This window comes from Sinocyclocheilus rhinocerous, unplaced genomic scaffold (genome assembly GCF_001515625.1).
Source record: "Sinocyclocheilus rhinocerous isolate Xijiao unplaced genomic scaffold, SAMN03320098_v1.1 scaffold853, whole genome shotgun sequence".
Lineage (NCBI taxonomy): Eukaryota > Metazoa > Chordata > Actinopteri > Cypriniformes > Cyprinidae > Sinocyclocheilus > Sinocyclocheilus rhinocerous.
Genome location: NW_015627738.1, coordinates 105,977 through 126,326, shown reverse-complemented (window position 1 = coordinate 126,326; position 20,350 = coordinate 105,977). Strand labels below are relative to the sequence as shown.

The window sequence follows — 20,350 nt, the reverse complement described above, 5'->3', positions numbered from 1 at the left end:
TTGTCATGAAAATAATGCCACAAGGCAAAAAAAATATTAATTGTAATAATAATTTAAATTATATATAAATATGCATTTAAATTATTTGTTATTAATAGTAAATATTACAAAATAGTATTCTTTTTGCATATGTGTGTGTGTGTTTGTAAAAACTGCTTATTTTTAGGAGTAATAATAATAATAACAGTAATAATTTTACCAATTAATATTTAAATTATAATAATAATTTAAATAGACAATTTAGAATTTTATATTTTTTCCTAAAAATAGGCTTATAGAGATAGACTAAAAAAAAGATATATATTTTTTCCTTCAGATTTTGGGATAAAATATCACTGGTAAACATTACAATGTTCTCCAGTGATGGTCTTTTCAGGTCCAAGATTAGTCCAAAACTTCCTCATGTCCAGGAAATTATGCTCATCAAATTCTAATTATAAGGTGAATATATGCATGAGTCATACCCTACACGGTTTATGTATAATTAATCATCTCCGAACCCAAAGTAGAATGATTTTATGTGCTGGAATAACTTCTTCAACTCCCAAAGCCCCTGAAACAGCAGGACGCCGTGATCGCGACAGGTATTCATGACTAATAAGAAGCGACCACAAACAGCAGCTGATGTACGACGAGACCCAGTTCTGCGCAACAAAGGATATTGCGCTTCTGAAAATAAACACATTCAAAGTCACTTCTGCATTTCATGTGCTGGCTTTCCGTGCAGTCATTTGAATAATTGGCCGGTGTAAGCGTCTCAGCTTCATTAGAGCAACACGTCACACGCCTCTGACAGCTGTTCCGCAAGACGTCTGACAAACGAATACGGAAAAGGACATGCGATTATCTGCCTAAAATGTTCCCAATTAATTTGAGCCAGGGATAGCATGGATGGCAGGAAATTATTCTCTATTTAAGTGGGTCAGTGTTCTCTGGAGGAGATCATAATCATAAAATAGCACAGGGCAGTCTAGCGGGACCAGGAAGGGAGATTTTAAAGGAAAATTAACGCATTTGTAATTGAAGAGTTCATTTGCAAAAACCGATAAATGCCACTTTAAAAAAAAAAGAGCTGATTGCCGTGCATTATTCTCCATATAGAGCGCGATCTGAACCCTAAACACGTTTTGTCAAAAAAGTCGGTTTTGTCCACTTTCAAGGCATCGATCATGTGACACTGAAGACTGGAGTAATGATGCTGAAAATTCAGCTTTGATCACAGAAATAAATGGCATTTTAAAAATAGATTCAAATAGTAAACAGCCATTTTAAATTGTAATAATACTTAAAAACTTTATTGTATTTATGATCAAATAAATGCAGCCTTGATCAGCATAAGTGACTTCTTCAAAAACATTTAAAAAACCTAATTATTTCAAACTTCTGTCCATTAGTGTATAAGTGATACAGCAACACTAGATGAAAACACAACAACTATGTTACCAGATTTTTACAGTAACTAATGCAACAAAAAAAGAAAACATCATTTTATGATTTGTTTTGGTAGCATTAGATAGCATCAGATCGGTTTGAATAGAAAAGACAACTTGCATCAGTACCGTACATGCTGAATTTTGGTCTAATGGCACTCAAAACTGTACGTTTTACACACATAAGCAGATGCAAATACTTGACAAGCGTGCAAACAAACCTCAGCAGTCAAAAGGAGGCGATATTTCCCTCAAATGACATTAAGACAGATGCAATATTATGCAGGTAGCTGCCTTTTACATGTCAACTGTAACTTTAACCAACTTCCTAAAGATTCTCTTCAAATCCCTGCTCTGCCATCACAGTAGTTTTCCTGAAACAGAAAAGTGACTGTAGAAGCAGACAGTTTATGCTAATGATTGCTATACTGTCCCTTGAGGCAATGCTCAGAATATGACTTGTAGTCACATTGCATTAGGAATTGGGTTCTGACACGTTCCGGAAAGCAATAATGCATGAAATTGAGCTTGTGTGGCTAGAAGCATTTAGTCTCACAAACTCAAAATGACCAAAAACACACATAACTACAGAAGTCTCATAATTGAATCGTAATGTATCCAACTGCAATATACATTATAACTCTGTTCTGAAACCTAGTGAGCTATCATTCAAATGTTTGAGGTCAGTAAGATTGTTTTTTTTATGAAATTAATACTTTTATTGAACTAGGACACATTAAAGTGACTGTAAAGATATTTACAATGTAAAGATATTTATTTATAATGATAAAGATATTTGAAAATATTTCTGTTTCAGAAAACGTTATTTTAAACGTTCTATTTATCGAATAATTCAGAAGAAAATGTTACAAAATAAATTAAATGTATGCTTAAGTGTTAAAAATATTAAGTAGCAAAAGTGTTTTCAAAAAATTGTTCTTGAGCATTTTAAAAAATTGTTCTTGAGCATTAAATCAGCATATTAGAATGATTTCTGAAGTATCATGTGACTGCAGTTATGATGCTGAAAATTCAGTTTGGCATCACAGGAATAAATTACATTTTGAAATATATTCAAATAGATAACAATTATTTAAACTGGTAATAATTTTTCACAATATTACAGTTTTTGCTGTATTTTTGATCAAATAAATGCAGCCTTGGTGAACATATGAGACTTCTTTCAAAAACATACAAAAATCCTACAGACACCAAACTTTTGAACAGTAATGTTTAAAACAAAATAAAAAGAATAAAATAAATAGTTTTAATTTATTTTTATATGTATAAAAAGCAGATCAGGGGTGTTTATCCTTTAAAACATTAAAAATAATAATATTAATAATAATAATAATAAATCATACCAACCCCAAACTGTTGAACGGTAGTATACTTGTGTCCATAGTCTACAACATAATTAAAACTAACCCTTCATAAATGACTGTTTCAGTTTTGGACAGTTTCATTACATACTAATTAGGCTGAACTATTTCTTTAAAGCTTTTTACTATTAAATGAATTCTAAGTACATTATTTAAAAATAATTTATCTTGCTTCATTCATGAATTTTCATTTTCTCCAAAGGAAGGTGTCTTAAAAGGCATAATTATGCTGCCTACCTCCTGGAACAGCTCTTGTGTCTGAATCGCACCTTAAATACTGCCTAACTAGGAGGCTCACTAGACTTTGGAGCTTTTATGAAGTTTACCTCTTCCACGATGGTTTTTACCATAAATCTTTTTTAAAAGACTATAATGGTTTATTATCCATGCAATGCATTGCAAAATATCCAATATGCATAAACATAACAGGATTAACATTACATAAATAACAGATGTCATCAGTATGAAGCAATTATCATGCTCTCACGTCTATAAACGGACACCTTTCAACCTCAATATTTCACTTTAGATTTCGTCAATTATATACACACACACTTACAAGAATGCAGTGCACGTGTAATTCAAATATCGTAAGTGGGGAAAAAGAGATACCCTATGCATTAGGTGCTTCATTTGCTGCACAATTTAAGGAAAGCTCAACTCCGTGATGCATTGCTTTACAGTATGTGCTGAAATTTAATTCTAAACATTAAATCACTAACTCTAAATAGAAGCAGTAACAGCAAAGCTTGACCTGGCAAACACTACTAAAAATCAATGCATCTAATCTAAGTCAAGGAACTAATCAGCGTTTGTGCAGCAGGATCAGGTGAGATTGTGATGGACGTCTCTCTCGTTCTCGGAGGAGAGGAGGAGCAGATCAAGCTGCGTGGAGCAGCTTTTACTGTTTAGAGAGATAAAGCCGTGATAATTCATCCTAAACCCAAGCTGTCAGAGATCCGCTTCCACTGCAGCACATGGGGCTTGATAAACAGAGACGGAGGTTAGAAATGAAGACTGGACTTGACACTTACAGAGACATGGAGAACTCTGGATTCACGAGGCAGAGATACGGTTCGGTTTTAAAGAGAGAGCATGCAAGGCTTCATGTCTTCAGACATTCAATAGACAGCACAATCTATTATGATTTTTCATAATGTTGACATTAAATTGGATAAATTAAGTGGAGCTGGCTCTTTAATGCTCCTGTGCTTTTCAGAAAGAGTCCAATAGCACCAACATTATCAGCATGAGCTTTATTCCACACTCTATTCTGTAGCTCAAACAGCAGAACGCCAAGGTCATGGGTTTGATTCCCATGAAATGCATGAACCGATAAAACATATACACTGAATGCAATGCAAGTTGCTTTAAATAAAAGCATATCCCATTTAATAACACATTAGCCTTGCTTATAGATAAATCCTGGCCAAATCTTCTACATCTACACTTTTATCTGAAATATATGTGCACCAATCTATCCCTGCATGTCTGCTTTGGACGCCATTAGTTTGCATTCAGCTCCTCCTGCATTGTATCAGATTACTTACTTTCTCAAATGCATTTTGCAAAGTCTCAATCTTTGTCTGAAGAACGGCCAAAACTCAGCATAAATGTATGCATCTCTCCATTTCACAGTCCTATTTAAATGCCGGGGTCTGCATCAGAGCATCACATTTCTTATATGTTCTTGTTTCTATAATCTATCTGGTTTCATCAGGTGTCCTTGAAAACATCCACCATTTTTGCTGTAAAAATTATATTTAAAAAAAAGTAATATATATATATATTATAGTTATTATTCGAATCTTTACTTCAAAAATTTATATTTAATTCAATGCGCTGCTTGCCACTTCTTTGTTATTATTTGCAAAATTTGCTAGCAATTTCTGAGTGTAAATCATAGACCATTTTTTTTAGTTATTCTAACACCTTTCTACATGCAAAAGCCAGTTTTTCGGAAGCTATCATATAAAAATATGACCAAAACCCACCAACATCAATCTTACACCAATTTTTTTGTTAATCGAACATCTTTCTATATGCAAAAGCCGGTTTTTCTGATGCTATCTTCTCAAAATGATGACCTGAACCCATTAACATCTCATAAAACAGCTGTTCTAGCTTAACTCTAGCTTAAAGTTCTTCAGCCTTCTTTAAAGCAAACTCACATTTTGGTCCGATTCTATTACGAAACACCACCTTTTCACAAACCAATGAAACTAAAATAGGCTGAGATGCCATTTCTGTTGACATGAAAGAGTACTCGCTAATGTACAGTTCTTATTAATCTGTAAATTTCAGTGTTAACTGTCAATATTCAACGAACAATGAGCACCTGATTTCTCATCATCCCCAGAAGCAATTACAAGCAGATAAATGGGCAGCAAACTCGCCTTATGTTCTCTTCTCTTCAGAAGATTAATACCTCACACGATTCAACATGACATTCAATAAGGAGATAGAAAAATAGATTTCTGCCTGTAGCTGGCTAGAAAATCAAGGTGATTTGAGAGCTTTAGGGCATAATATCACACAATAACGATATACTGGTTTCTTTTGAATAATCTTATTCCATTTTTATATGGAAAAAATATATAAAAAATGAGTCCAAAAAACAGAACGGGAAAAGTTGAGACTTACTCAAGTTACATCAAACGCCACAAGTTTACTTCCCCTAATAAATCATTCCTAAGAAATTAGCTATGGTACATTAAACTTGCCTGTCCCGACTGTGTTGATATATGAACTGAAATTCATTTACACTATATTTACATAAGGTTTCCATTTATATGGAAATTATTTCTGCCATTTCAGACCCACCAACAATTTTGTAGAAGCATCCACTGCCCCGTAAATCTATTTGATCTTCACAATAGTTCCTGGATGCTGGCGAATATCAGAGAAGCTAATTCATAAAATCATTAGGAACTTCCGCTGGTTGGGTAGGAAAGAAAAACAAAAGGAAAAGAAAGGCAATCCACCCCGACTCGTCTCGTCTTGTGGGTGTGGATGAATGGGGGGTTTTATTGAAAGTGAAAGGCTGGGAAGTAATAAATATATCATCAAGTTGTGCAGGTCGAAGATAGCGAGGGATTCTTTCGGAAACTGGAGGAGCGCAACAAAACATTATAACGGCTAGGAAAACTTTCTAAAATGATTTGTGGCTGAAACAGAATTTACCTTTGGGATGCCAGGGGTCCGTGAATTCGTATTTCCCCAATCCGACCGTTCTCAGCATCTGCTGGCCGTTGTTGGTGCTTTCCTGCTGGCCGTTCGTCAGCGGCGCCGAGGAGCTCATGGTGGCGGATTGCACCATGGTATGCGTCAAGTGGCCGTTGCCCACCACCGTGTGGACGGGATGGGCGACCTGGCAGACGCTGGGCATTGGAGGCAGGCCGCCGACGGCGAGTGATTGGCTCTGGACGTTGAGGACCATGTTGGTCATTGGCTGTGAAGGCTGCTGTGGGAGCTGGTAGTGTGTGGGTAATTGTGGATGGGGGGTTTGGAGTGCCGGGGTCACACCGACGATGGGTGCTTGGACAGTCGCGCCCTGGCTGTAAGCTGGTGGCTGCTGCAGAGCGTATGTGTGCGCCAAGAGTCCAGCTTGGCTGACGGCGGCAGCGACTTGCGGCGGCCATAGAGGAGCTGCAGAGAGCGAAACAGCATGCATTTAAAGTAGAAGCGTGTGATATGATGATATTAGATTGTGAACTAATAAAACGTCTCCACGATCTGCCTTTACAGAGAGATCATCAGTAGTATCAGTTGCAGATCTATGGCTGTTTTTGGATTAATATAGCGTCTGATTATCATCTGTATCACAGTTACATTCACGTGACAATGTAGTTTATTATCTGCATGTGTTTGCAGGTGAATAGGGTAAAAAAAAACAGACTAATGGACTTCACCATACTTGTTCAGTTGATTGATTATACTAAGAATTGCACAAGTTTTTTTTGTTTAAGTTTTCTGAACTGTTACAGTTAAATATGCAAATAAGGCATTATGTAATTAAATATGTACTAATTTGAATACACTTCCAGAAAATGAATCTAAACATTGGATAAACCAGGTTCAAAATTGAATTTAAAATTATTGTTTCATTTGACTTATTAAAGTTAAAGGTTTTTACAGAGGGGATTCTGGATATCTTTTTTTATCACCCCATAAATCAAGAAAATACTGTTGAAAGCCAGGAAAAATACATTTTCACCATGTTTTTAGGAATAAAATGTATAAAATGAGGCAAATGATATTAACAAAACCCTCTATAAAAACTATCAACATATAGATAGGAATAAAACTGTAAAGTTTGGTGTATGTAAGTGAAAAAAAAACCTACCGTTTTTTTCCAAGGAAAAACTTATTTTGAGAAAATGACCTTTACAGATGCAAATACACAATGTGCAATAAAATAAACTTTTAAATGTGTATTTTGGATGTTTTCTTTACACTAGTCTGACACAACATGTTTTTGAAAAGCCAAAAAGCCCCCCAAAAATCTCAAAATTGACCAGCGCAACCAGTTATCTTTCTAATACTGTATTTGTCTTATTGTTTGTAATTTGAATCTTTGTTTATATGTGACCCTGGACCACAAAACCAGTCATAAGGGTCAGTTTTTTGAAATTTAGATTTATACATCATCTGAAAGCTGAATAAAGGAGAGGACAATATTTGGTCGAGATACAACTATTTGAAAATCTGGAATCTGAGGGTGCAAAAAAAATCTAAATACTGAGAAAATCGCCTTTAAAGTTGTCCAAATGAAGTTCTTAGCAATGCATATTACTAATCAAAAATTAAGTTTTGATATATTTACGGTAGGAAATTTACAAAATATCTTCATGGAACATGATCTTTACTTAATATCCTAATGATTTTTGGCATAAAAGAAAAATCGATAATTTTGACCCATACAATGTTTTTTTGCCTATTGCTAAAAAAAGCGACTTAAGACTGGTTTTGTGGTCCAGGGTCACATATTTGAATAACAATTATAAAAAATATTAGTTATAAATAGTTTAATAACAAAGATAAATAATGAAGTAAAATGAAATAAATTAACCTGGTCATATCTCCCACCCCTACTTTGGCTTAAATGGCCTTTCATTCATTTTTCTTTCATGTTTCGTTATCTTGCAGGGATATATTTTTAAACACTGAAATTTGTTTGCATGTACTGCTCAGTAACTTGCAAAATAGTCTTAAAATCCAACATGAAAAAGAACTGTGATAAGATTGTAAATCATGTTCCTGACTGAAAAAAATCGATATGATATCATATTTTTCCCATATCGCCCATGCCTAATTTGAAGCCACTTCGAGCAATCAATCAATCCATGCATGCAAGAGAAGATAACGAACAAGAGGTGTTATCACAGCGCTGTGGGCTTTGCTTTCAGCTCTTTACCTGTCATATCTTTCTCCCTCATCTTTTTTGCGGGCGGCTCATCCGTGTCCCAGGGCGTGGACTGGTTAATGGGTGTTTGTCCCCACCGGACGCTATTAGCCAGGACCTGGCCCTGAGTCTGCGCGTCTGCCGACGGGTGTCCAGAGACCTGTTTCAACGAGAGGAACGTCTCGAGTAAACAGACCAGCCTTTAATTACCATCTACGCTTCCAATTACAGCCCATTTGCCAGACACTGCTACATCATTTCGCTTTGTTAATATTCCATTCCATTCGCTCTTTTAATTACGCCGCTGTTCTAGTTTAGAGCCATCAATAATGCAGGAAAATCCAAGGTCGGCCCCCAGCAATTTGACTGGGTGCGAGAAAGTGAGATCTATATAGAGAACATTTTACTAATTAATTCTTATCTGCCTCGCATTGACTGTAAATCAAAGGGCAGGAAAGAAGTTTTGCAGGATCGAGGGGGACTTTTAATCACTTCGCTGAAAATAGGAACTAAAATCGAATGGAAATGGATATGTAAACCTCATTGTTCTGTAGAAACTACTTCGACATTCACAATATGTCATTTTTCTTAAACATATTAACATGTAGTCGATCTACAGTATGATGCTCAGCCCATAGCATTGACTTTGTTGACCAAAAACATTAACAATTTCCATGCCACTGTTTAATGAAAGTATGTATTATTATATGAACAATTACTTTTCTCAATATTTACAGAATAAAAATTCAATTAGAAAACAGACACTCGGGACTTAAGAAGCTAACTGGCCATATATTGGCTGATTAATTAATCTGGCTAATATGATATTTTCTGAATGTAATTTTGCTCGCAATAATGAATTGAACAATTCGATTTTATTAAAGATCCCATTAAATGGTTAGACAAACACAATTTTCATTAAAACAAGAAATTGGGGCTTGAAGCATAAAATGGATCCTTCACAGGCAAGAATGCATTAAAAAAAATAAAACACACACACATATCTATCTATCTATCTATCTATCTATCTATATCTCAAGAAGTATTCAATCGTTTAAAATAATTATTCTATTATATATTTTAATAAATACAGGGCAGAATAAGTATTTTTTTTTCATCTTTACATAAATATATCTGTTACGCTGCCAACATTTTATTTTCACAAAAGCTATTTAAAACATTATGCATTTTACCTGCACTTAATATGCTTTGTGTATACAAAATCACTTTTGTAAATTGTATTTACCAAAATGGGACAACTCGTACAGTATGCCATTGTAATTAAAAACTGACTGGTTTGCACAATATTTCTGTGTGCCAAAGACAGCAAAAAAATCTCAGTTTGTTTTTCTGGAACAAAGCCTTTTATTCATATTCATCTTTTGTGTCTGCAAAAGATGGATCTTATTATGCCGCTGTCAGAACTCGCTGTTTCATAAGCAAGTCGAAGAGGAGAAAAATAAGTAGCTGAAGACAAGTCCTAAACGTCTTCTTGATTTTATGCCACTTTTATTTCATATGCATTTTAAAACTGTAAATAAAAAGAAGAAAACATAAAAAGATCCCTCTTAAGCGTCAAGTGTGGGCGTTGAGTTTGTCAATGCATTTTTCATTGCCAAGCCTGAAAAAAAAATTTCTTTAAATGTGAAAAATGTATTTAGACATTCCATCTACAGAGGAAGACTGAATCACACACATTCCTCATCCCAGCGTGCTGTTGCTAAAATGTTTCAGATTTCATCTAAAGTTCACCTAACAAAATGAGCAAAATCGCGTCAAACTGTAAACAGTCATAAAGAGCACACACAAGTCTGTTACATACTTCACATGTCTGACAGTGCAGAGATACATTTTTTCGTCCATTACAGTTGTAGTTTCACATTTTTAATTTGACCTTTTGCTTAACCAGCATTTAAAAACGCAATTATAATGAGGAAAACAAATACACAAAAATGCAAGGACTTAAAATGTTATGAATGACAGACGTTCTCATTCTGTAGGAATCTTTCTGTGGAATCCAGTGCTAGTCTGCACATCGTTCTATCATCTGAATACAAAAGTCTAAAGCATTGCTAAGAAGCAAACATAGAGAGCCTCACACACTCAAACGGTTCAGAGCAGGTGCGCTCGATATGAAAGAACAAAGAAAAAAGAAACGGTCTGCAGACAAATACATTTGAACGGTTCAGAGCAGGTGCGCTCGATATGAAAGAACAAAGAAAAAAGAAACGGTCTGCAGACCGCTGTAACGCGCAAAGAATACTTATTTATTAACGGCCACATGCTGCAGTGTTAATATATTAATACTGAAGTATTCTTTGTAAGCTACAGGACTGGGCAGGACCTCGTCATGCTTCATGTGAACGCCATAAAAAAATGATTCAAGCATGCGGAAAGAGCAGAAATCTGAAACTTCCCCCCAAAAAAACTGCTTCACCTCAGAATAGAGATGCATGTTCATATCGCTGACAGTAATGAAATTCACCTGCATTCACTAAAACTCTGTCCCTTAGGCAGGAGCCACACATTCATACCCCCACGAAGTAGGTGCTTCGTTTAGTGAAAGTGACCTGCTGAAGTTTTCAAAGTGCACCAGGAGAGCAAGTGGAATTATGATAGCAAAGCTGTGGAGTTCACATGCACTCATCTGCAGCCGTACTGCATGCACTCAAGCACGCTTTCTGTTTGCCTGCAGGCGCATAGAACAGCTGCATTTTTAGTTGAAATAAATAAAATCTACAGAAATATTACAACATTACTTTTAAGCCAATTTTGGTGGAAAATCAGCATTCTATCTAAAATTATTAAAATACTTTTGAAATAATACAACATTATTTCTAAACCAATTTTGGGGTGAACATCTGCACTTTTAGCTGAAATAAAAAAAATACTTTTGAAACATTACAACATTATTTTTTAACGCCAGTTTTTGGAGGAACATCTACAATTTGTAGCTGAAATAAATAAACAAAAACATTAGAAATATTACAACATTATTTTAAAACCAATTTTGGTGAAAAATCAGCACTTTCTATCTGAAATAAAATACTTTTGAAACATAAAAAAAAATAATTTAATGAATTTTTGGGGGAACATCTGCACTTTTTTAGCTTTAATTAATAAACAAGTCCTTTTGAAATATTACAACATTACTTTAAAAACATTTTGGGGGAACATCTGCAAATCAACATCAAATACATTTTCATATTTCTCCTATTGATTTCGGGGTGATATACAGACATTGTTTTTTAGATAAATCCATAAATCCACATCAAGTCTCCAATTTGCGTTTATAAACGGTTTGAAATATCTGCAGTGACACACATAAAGATTTATCCCCTTATTATGGCTTATGCTTATTTACTGAGCACTATGAGGAAGACAGCAGAAAATAAAACCACATAATTTACCTCCTAATAACACTGACAGAATCATCCACCAAAACCCCAGCGGGATGATTTCAGGGTTACAAGACTCTTCAACGGCAAACCAGAGTTTATTCTGTGAGCAGCTGACTGCATGTAATCCCTTACATGTTAACCCCAAAATGACACATTTGACCCACTTCACCAGTCGCTGAAGACGTGGTCAACAGCCAGCGGCCGTCCAAAAGAGCCGTGGACAAAACGTTACCTGCGGAAAAATAAAGCCATTTCCAATTATAATTTCCCTCGTGTGCCACGTCAAAAACCTGTGGTGTAACACACACCTCTTAGCAATTTAAATGCGGCCAACACGGCGCTCATGTCATGATTATGTTCGAATATTAGCTGGAGTCCAGAAACAGCTTTTCCGCTCTGTCCCTTAGGCAGGAGCCACACATTCATACCCCCACGAAGTAGGTGCTTCGTTTAGTGAAAGTGACCTGCTGAAGTTTTCAAAGTGCACCAGGAGAGCAAGTGGAATTATGATAGCAAAGCTGTGGAGTTCACATGCACTCATCTGCAGCCGTACTGCATGCACTCAAGCACGCTTTCTGTTTGCCTGCAGGCGCAGCGAAACGGCAAATATTACATTTCTAGCTCATTTTAGCTGACTTACTAAAATACTTCCATTTCTGTTTCGGTTTATGCATGAAGAGCATCCATGAGGAAACGCTATGCAAGCCGCATCTCGCTTTCAAGGTCAGAAGTTCAGAGTGCATGATCAGAATTAAAGCAGATGCACAAAATAAAACTGACCATTTCAGTTCTTCGCAAAAACTGACTATACAGTATGAAACACACGGTACTCATGTAAAGCAGTTGCACATGTACATGCACATGTATTTCCTGCAAACGAAAGCGCAGACGATTTCTAAAGAATATCTCTTTGGTTTTGAGACTTTAGTCTTTGCAACTTCAGGGATCTTATCTATGCACAATCAGCTTGTAACACTCCAAAGAGAAAGGAAAACTTGAAATCGCATCATATGACCCCTTTAAAATATATCAAATAGAAAACAGTTTTCGTTCAAACTTTTGAATGGTATAAAATAAAAACAAAAATATATAAAAAATAAATATAAAATAATAAAAAAAAATTGTTTTATTATATATTATATATAAAATATATACTTATTTTTATTTACTGTTTTTTTAATCAAATAAATGCAGCATTGGTTATCTTTCAAAAATATTATATATTACAGACCCTAAACTTTTGAAATTTTTAATTTTTGATTTTTAAATATATTTTTTAAATGATACCTTACATAAAAAAAAAAAAAAAGACATGGCTTGGTTTGATTTTTATCCTGTGAATTGACTGAATTGTAAAAGGTGGATGTTATAAAGCAAAACACAGCCAGAAAATGGTAAGGAAAGGTAGAAAATAGGGCCATGCGACGCTTTCAGATGACGCAGATAATTCAGACGTCTCTTCAGAGCGAGGTCTCTTTAAATGGCACGTGTTCGTTAATGTACATGGGCCTGTCAAACAACGACAGCATGCTTCTGCTCATCCTCCATCCGGCGGTGTGTGCGCAGGATCACTTCCCGCAGTCAAATAAGCCGTCTCCATTCGAGCGGATGGCTGTCCTCAACCATCCTAATCCACCAGGCGTTGGGCAGCATCGCTCTCCGCCTCTCACAAAGCCAAATAGAGCATCCACACTGTCATGCTCTTATTTGCTATTCCTATCTCTGCTGTCAACACAGAAGCCTCTTCCTCACCCGGCAGAAACGCTCGCTCCCGCACCGCCAGCAACCGATGATCAATCATTTGTCAGGACCGTGGCTTTGTGAAGTAAGTTTGCGATTCCTTACGGCTTGCGGCGTCTTTAAAAACATCCTCAGAGACGGGAATCTGCGGTGGTCTCCCGCTGATGGGAACCGAGGAAAGAAGCTTCCCAAGCGCCACGTCTTTCTCGTGTTGATGGTTCAAAGGAGGAACTCTTGGCCTTCAGTTTGTGCCTTTGGCCGCTGAAAAAGCTTCAGGCTGGAGCGGCTTTACCTTGAGATGAATTCTGTGAGCGTGCGGCTGCAGATGATTTTCAACAGCAAGGAGACGAGGCTCTTAAAAGGGTCACGGCTCCTCAGACCTGTGAGGGACACTGCTATATCTGTGAATGACAGGCAGAAATACACGGGTCTCAAAGTCAACGGTCCTGTTCTCTGATGTCTGGCTTCATTCAGACTGTGTCAGATTCACAAGCGAACAGAAAATGCCTCTGAAATCAATTCAGTCAAACTGAATTTTTGAATTGAAGCAGCAAACCATGGGCAAAATTGGTCATTATACACACAACACATATATTTCTGTTGAGGGAATCCCACTTCATCGCTGTTCATTTTTACCTACACAAGTCAATTGGAGAAATTGCATCAGGGTCCAAATCAAATGCTCCAAACAAACAAGGTGTGAAAATGGCCTAAAACAGGGAAATATAAAGGGAAAAGGTCTGTTTATTTTGCTATATTAACTATACTTGATACTTTACTTATTTGCATTTTATTCATATTTATATTTATTTATATATTCCATTTATATATTCTGGCGCACACAGACACACACAACCAGGTTTTTTTTTTGTTTTTTTTTTGCACAATCAAACCAAAATTCTCTGAAATAATATTCAATAGCTAACTAACTAAAATAAATAAATAATTCAATAAACATTTAAATCGTTTGACTTTTGTCTAGGTGGTATTCCTTCATTCATTCATTCATTTTACTGTTGTGTAGTTTTGTTGATAGTTTTTAAAGATGTTGATATCTGTCTAATCTGTTTTATTAAAATAAAGAATACTTATAATTGATTATGTACTTATTTGCATTTAATTTTTTATTATTTAGTATCAATTTATATAATATTCATTTCTAGTTACAAATTGTATTTGTTATATATAAAATCAAGTGGTCCAAACAGGTTTTTACTGCAAAAGACAAACCAAAATGCTGTAAAAATCAAACACTAAAACTGTTTTAATTTGGTTTGTGTATTTATTTATTTATTTATTTATACATACATACATACATACATACTTTTGGGTAGTTTTGATGATTATTTTTAGGGATGTTTTGCTATCCTATATTTATTAGTACATTTTATTATTCTATTTTAATATTAATTTAATTAATTAATAATTTAATTTAATTTAATTTAATTTAATTTAATTTAATTTAATTTAATTTAATTTAATTTAATTTAATTTAATTTAATTTAATTTAATTTAATTTAATTTAATTTAATTTAATTTAATTTAATTTAATTTAATTTAATTTAATTTCATTTCATTTAATTTCATTTCATTTCATTTTCCACTGTCGGCTCTATGAGTTTATTTGACTAACTCCTAGTCACAATAGACAGATGTCAACATATTAATATCCTTAAAGAAACAGTCAACAAAACCATAAACACCTTGTAGACAAAGTTAAAACAATTTCAGTGTTTGTTTTTTAGACAATTTGGTTGACTTCTGTGTGATTAAAAACTAGGTTTGATGTCACTTGATGTCCGAAGTAAAATCTGAATCAAAGCAAAACCACTGGTTTAATTTACCAAGGCCTTCCAAATAGTTTTCCCCCGGGTTCACAGACAAGGCTTAAGTCTAATCCCAGACTAAAATGTCAATCTGAGCTGTTTCAACTGAAAGAAACTTTGAAAGAAACTACTGCACACCAGTAATGTTTTTTTCTAAGACACGTTTATAAAAAAACGACTTAAATGTCCTAATTGACCCTTTTGCCTAATCCTGGTTTAACCTAAGCCCTCTCTATGAAACCAGGCCTTTATGTCTAATCAGAGAATAAATGGGAATAATTAGCTAAATTAATCATGCAATTATGCTGCAGGACTAATGAAATTCATCTGACTGTTGAATCTGCCCAAATGGAGCAGAATTATGCCAACTTATGAGTTGTTTACAGCAGCGTGGCAGACCCGTTGTTATTATCTGTAATATGAATATGAAGTGGCACAATACAAAAGCATGATAACGAGCAATTCAAACAATCGCATAACGATGAGAAAGTATCTCCTTTGCAGGCTCTTCATTTTCTTGTCTGCCCTCAGTAAGTGACTGCAGAGTTCAAGAGTCCTGCGTGTTTTGGCATGTTCTGACTGACCGTTTTGCATAATGCAGTTTCACTAAATCTAAATGAGAGAGCTCTTAGCTGACAAAATGAAACCTTCAGCGGAGCGGAGCTGTTGAAAGAGGTCATGCTACAGATAGCAGCTGAAATACTCAATAAGCTTTCAGGGCGTCTTGAGAGCCGTCCAGAAACACAAGACAGCCATGATTAGGGGAAGAAATGAAATGGGAGCAGAGTATGAAACTGTGTCTGAAATGATGGTGGAAACGGCACTCGTACGGTCACGTTCCCGCTGTAACTCTACATCTGCTGGGAAACTCCAATGACATTCAGCAGCCTCGACAGAATAAGATACAGACTGCAGAAATACACAGCACATGCTGTTGACAGTTCATCGCTGTTCATTTTTAGCCTACATGAACCGAACGGAGAAAATGCATCAGGGTCCAAATCAAAGGCTCCAAATGAATGAGGTGTGAAAATGGTTTAAAATAACAACATATAGGCCCGGTTTCATAGACAGGGCTTAGGCCTAAGCCAGCATTAGGCTATAGTTCAATTAGGACATTTAAGTAATGTTTATAAACATGCCTTAGAAAAAAGTATTACTGGTGTGCATCTTAAGACAAAACAAAGGCATTGATGTTTTAAGATCAGTCAGTGCAAGTTTCTTTCAGTTGAAACAGCTCAGATTTACATTTTAGTCTAGGACTAGGCTTAAGCCTTGTCTGTGAAACCGGGAGATAGTTATTACAAATCACATTACGAAATAACATATGTTGCTAGATGTTGCCGTTCATCATGGTTTTCATATTGGTTATAAAAATTAGAAACTGTGCTCAAACAGATACCATCTGTGAATTATATAAAGTCAATAAAACTAGAAAAAAGCCTAACTTACAGTTTGATTTTTTTTATTTACATGATTATTTAGATTTATTGATGATAATTAGTTGGTACACAGTATTTACTATATACACCAATGGTATAATGACTGTAACCATATTTGAGATCCTCATTTTTTTTTTAAATAATAAATAATCTAACTAAATAAAAAAAATAACAGCATAATTATAAATAAATAAATAAATTTGTAACAATAATTCGTCTCATATAGTGACTTATTTAAAAAAAACATGCCACTCTGCTAAACAGATTTACGGTTATATTTATAGTTTTATTGATTAATAATTAGTTTACCAATGGTATATTAATCATGTCACTATATTTGAGCGCCTCACTGTTTTTTAAAATAAAAATAAAAATAAATGAAATACTTCTTTGATTATAACAATAAATTTTAGTCTGATAAACAGTGACTTCTTTAAAAAGATACAGCTCTATTAAACAGCTTCACAGTTCTATTTATTTACATGAATAAATGTACATTTTTTCAGTTTTACTGTTGATAATTAGTTTATCAATGGTATACTAATAGCGTCACTATATTTGAGATCCTCATTGTTTTTAACAAACAAACAAATGCAATTATTTCAATAAATAAATAATTGAACACTTAAATAAATAAACAATAAATTAATTAATAATAAATTAATAAATAAAGCAAATAAATGAATATTTGATTGTAAAACTACATTTTATTGTCTGATAAACAGTGACTTATTTAAAAAGCTTTTCAGTTATATTACAAGAATAAATGTAAATTTGCGTTTTGATATTATATATCAATATGTATATTAATCGTGACACCATATTTGAGATCCTCACTGTTTTTTTTTAAATAAACTAAATAAGTAATATTTATTACTTTAAAGAAAAATAAATGAAACAAGTAAATAAACAAACAAATAAATGTTTCTTTGATTGTAACAATAAACTATACTGTCTGATAAAGTCACTTTAAAAAGATACAGCTCCATATAAAGGATATTGTCTGATAAACAGTGATTTATTTAACAAGATACTGCTTCATTAAATGGCTTTATTAGTAGCTTGTAGCATAACTAGAAAAGCCCGAGTGTAGTTGAACTTCATTTTATCAGCTTGTATTGTAATTAGCTTGTAGGAAGATTTTAAAAGTAGCTTCATCAACACTTCTGCATTTTAATGAGTCTGAATGCGACAAATTGACCCTTTTGAGTCATTTGACAGTATTTATATCTGGCTCACAAGAGCGGCGACTCTTTTCACAGGATCAAGACGAAAAGGCCACAAAGCCAATCTTCTCAGCGAGATTCGTAACTTAATATGCAAGCAAATTACTTTAGCACACACTCAATTATTGGCTGCTCACGCCACCGCTGAACTCCCGCAATAAAATCACAAAATGAGAGAAGCCAATATGCCGATACTTTAAATAATAAAACGTCCATCTTTTCACACAAAGACGTCTTTGTATGTGGAATGAAAGATGCACAAGCATATTGCTTTTGACCCCAGACTTTCCCCAGTGTAGACGTCTGTAAATCTAAGATTGCTTTATTCTTTCCCCCGCCCCGCTCCGGCCTGTCTGCAATATGAAAGCAGGTAGCAGGAGTTTCTTCTTGACACAGATCAATAAGCAGCCCCGCTCTTCCTTATCAGAGATGGCTTGTAGAGATACGCTGGTGGGGGCGGCTGCAGGGCTTTCATGATGGATGACAGAAAGATTGACCCTAAGATCCACCACTGCACACGCTTCAATCTCCTTTTTTTGCCGCGAGTGGAGACAACAAACACATGTGGCACGTAATGACGCCGCAAAGCTCTCCGACTTGATGTGACCATCAACAGTTGCGTTTGAAGTGGCTCTATCCATGCACATGGACAAACAATGCTAAATAACAGATATAACTAAATAAATAAAAACAACAACAAACAAAAAATTACATATATAGTTAATATAGCCAACTAAAAAAAAGAATTAGGTTAAATTAGGCTGATGTCAACACCTAAAAGTTGTGTAATGCCTTCCTTAAAAACCATCAACAAAACTACACGTAAAACAAATAAATAAAATTTATACAAATTAAAAAAATTATAGAAAAATAAATAAAATAGAAAAATAAAATCTAAAAGCTTAAAAAACATGGAAAAAACAAAAGGTAAATAAATTAATAACACCTAGACTAAATTAAACACAGAATCACCTGCAGTGAGAATTTTATACTGCAGGAAATTTTCGCTAATTTCTGATGTATAAAATCAAGTCTCATCTTATATTTTTCCTTACCTATAACACACAGAAATATGTCCGATTGGAAGAAAAATGGGTTTCAAAAAGCATTTCATGCAAATTTACTTGAAACTGAAACCATTAAAAAAATGCTGTTACTTGAAATATTTGTTTTATTATTTAATAATTAAATGTTATTGATGAACCTTTAATTTTTTTTTTTATTAAAAAAACTTATTTTAGATAGATGCCAGGGCAAGTTTGCTTAACCTGATGCACTAAATAATTAACTTAATTGAAAAATTAACTTAATAATGATCACTATGATTAACTATATTAAAAAAAGACGCATTTAAAAAAAATAAAACCTACTAAAAACAACAAAAACACTATATATATATATATATGAAGAGTTTGGTTCCAAAACGCTATAAATCCATTTTGATTAATTTGAGTAAAAATGTGTTTTCTTTACCAAGAAAGTGGCAAGATGAAAACCACTATTTTCTGTTTCTAACTTTCTATCGCATATCTGAACCAAACTCTTCATATATATATATATATATATATATATATATATATACATATATATATGTTAAATAAAAAAATAAAATAAAACTATAAAATAAAAACTAATTCAACACAATCTATAGTCGTAAAATAATGAAATATAATAAAAAGTATCTAGTAGTATCTAATAGTATCTCAGTGTTACACAATAACACTCCTTCAAAGTCAACATCAAAATTGACCACATTTGCTTCAGAATCAAACCTGGATGAGTCATATGAACACTTTCATGGGTTGTTTTATCCCTTTTGGACTTTAGCAGTGTGAATTACCATCGACTACCATAGAAGCGGGAACATCTCTCAATTGTGTTTTAGAGAAGAAAGAAAGTGATACCAGTTTGGAATGACATGAGGGCGAGCGGACGCCGGTGTGTTCAGTCCTACCTTAGTCGCTGAGGTGGTGCAGGTGGAGGCTAATCGCTTGCAGGTCAGCTCGCCTAATCTTATATGCAGGCACTGGACTAAAAATACATTCAATCAGTCATCGCTCCCAAAATGAATTCAACGGGTCATCTTGTTAATGCTATACATTAATTACAACAATAAAAGAAAATTTCATCATGAACAACAATATCACATTAAACCACAGAAACACCATTTCCCTTACATTCAACTTCCAAAAGTGCATTTATCTTTGCCATGTTACATTCATTTAGTTGACTCGTGCTATACGCTGTATTAACAAAAACATTAATGGCATTAATAAAAACACTTACACTGACAAGCTACGCAATATCGCGTTCATAATCAAATGTGATTCATCTGCGATTATGAACGCGATATTGAAGTGATCTCCGGCTCTGTGTATGAAATGCCGCTCCATCTGAAAGCACGTGATGGAGATTTACTATTAATCACAGAACCGGCTTTACTGACGAGATGCGCATGACAATCACATGCGATTTATCGTGCAGCCCTACGTTTGTTTG

At 34.5% G+C, this 20,350-nt stretch overlaps 1 protein-coding gene across 1 annotated transcript in view; it reads right to left on the bottom strand.

The window, feature by feature from the left end:
- LOC107733414 (kelch-like protein 29) overlaps positions 1 to 20,350 on the bottom strand; it is a 148,695-nt gene that overhangs the window by 93,448 nt on the left and 34,897 nt on the right. The window contains exons 5-6 of the mRNA XM_016545019.1: positions 8,229 to 8,376; positions 5,996 to 6,460 (exon numbers count right to left, since the gene is read on the bottom strand). Coding sequence (XP_016400505.1) covers positions 5,996 to 6,460; positions 8,229 to 8,376 — 613 coding nt within the window. The remainder of the gene's footprint in view (positions 1 to 5,995; positions 6,461 to 8,228; positions 8,377 to 20,350) is intronic.